Source organism: Sapajus apella, unplaced genomic scaffold, assembly GCF_009761245.1.
Source record: "Sapajus apella isolate SASKATOON/1434 unplaced genomic scaffold, GSC_monkey_1.0 scaffold2013, whole genome shotgun sequence".
Lineage (NCBI taxonomy): Eukaryota > Metazoa > Chordata > Mammalia > Primates > Cebidae > Sapajus > Sapajus apella.
In genome coordinates this window covers 9,850-11,206 of record NW_022438939.1, presented here as the reverse complement: position 1 = coordinate 11,206, position 1,357 = coordinate 9,850, and the positions used below count along the sequence as shown (strand labels likewise).

General features: G+C 63.4%; 1 protein-coding gene across 1 annotated transcript in view; it reads right to left on the bottom strand.

Annotated features, from left to right (window-relative positions):
* Positions 1-806: 806 nt before the first annotated feature.
* LOC116547071 (aquaporin-12B-like) overlaps positions 807-1,357 on the bottom strand; it is a gene marked incomplete at its 3' end in the record, with an annotated part of 2,793 nt that continues 2,242 nt past the window's right edge. Inside the window, exon 2 of the mRNA XM_032273137.1 lies at positions 807-923. Coding sequence (XP_032129028.1) covers positions 807-923 — 117 coding nt within the window. The remainder of the gene's footprint in view (positions 924-1,357) is intronic.

Sequence of the window (1,357 nt, the reverse complement as noted above, 5' to 3'; positions counted from 1 at the left end):
CAGAAACTCAGGAGGAAACTGATCTCCCACCGGGGACTCGGCCCCAGGCCTCAGCGACGCTCAAGTCCAGGTCAGAACCAGGATATGGCGCTTCGGACGCAGGGGCCTGAGCTGTACCCACCAGCTCCCGTTTCTCAGGAGGCTACTGTGAGACGGGAACCACCAAAAAGAAGGAATGAACCAAAATAGGAAACGCTGAGGAGAGCAGGAAACGGAAATGTGGCCGGGTGGGTGGTGAGGGGCAGCCTGAACGGGAGATGGACGCCCAGGGGAAGCTCGGGCTGCAGATCCGCCGGGAGATGCTGCCAACGCAGAGCACCCAGAGCCTGGCGGGAGAGAGTCTGTGCAGGAATGGAGGAGCCTCCTGGGCCACCCCAGGATGCCAAGGGACTGCCCTACCCCCACGCTCACAGCCCGAAGTGCATCAGGGCACCCCATATCGTCTAAGTGGGGCTCCCTGTCACCTGAGGGTCACCAGATCGAGTCCCTCTCGGGGAGCCGAGCTCAGGTGTGTGGATAGTCCCCAGTGCGTGGAGCCCCCCTGCAGACGCCGTCCCTCGTCTGCCCACATCCCTTGCAAGGTTGGTCTGTCCCCAGCCTGCCCCCTGGCTCCAGCCCACTCTGCACTGGGAAGGTGTCCAAGGTGAGATCTGCCGTCCCAGGCCCGACCCACACACCATGCCCACGGCAGAGCCCTCCCCAGGAGCACTGACCCAGCACCCTCCCCCGACCCTGGAGGACCCTACGTACCAGGACACGCTCTGGGCCCCAGCAGCCCGAGGGACACCACCCCGCCCCTCCCTTACCTGCCAGAGGGCCCAGGCAGTACACCTGTGTGTGCTCCAGTAACGTGTGGCCTGAGCAGCCGAAGGTCACGGAGGCGGCCAGGGCAGGGTTGAAGAAGGCGGACGTGAGGGGCCCGGCTGTGGGCAAAGAACAGACAGCCCTGGTCCCCAGCCCTCCCTGCTGCCCCAGCCCTGCCAGAGTCCACACCGAGAGCCCATGCCTCAGCACCTGGCTTCCCCTGGTCCCTGCACCGATGGTCGCGCGAGGCAGTGAGGTGGGTTCAGCCAAGGTCTGGGTCGGGGCAGCAGCTTGGGGGCCCCACGGGGCCATTGAACACCCTCCACACGTCTCATCCTGGCATGAACTACTGTCCCCCCAACCATGCTAGAATCCAGCACCCCACCTTGTGGGATGTGGCCTTCAGAGAGACAGGGGACTGAGAGAGACAGACAGAGACTGAGAGAGAGACAGATGGTGAGAGAGAGAAAAAAAGAAACAGAGACCGGGAGACGGAGAGAGAGAGAGAGTCAGAGACGGGGAGACAGAGAGAAAGAGAGAGAGAGAGAGAGAG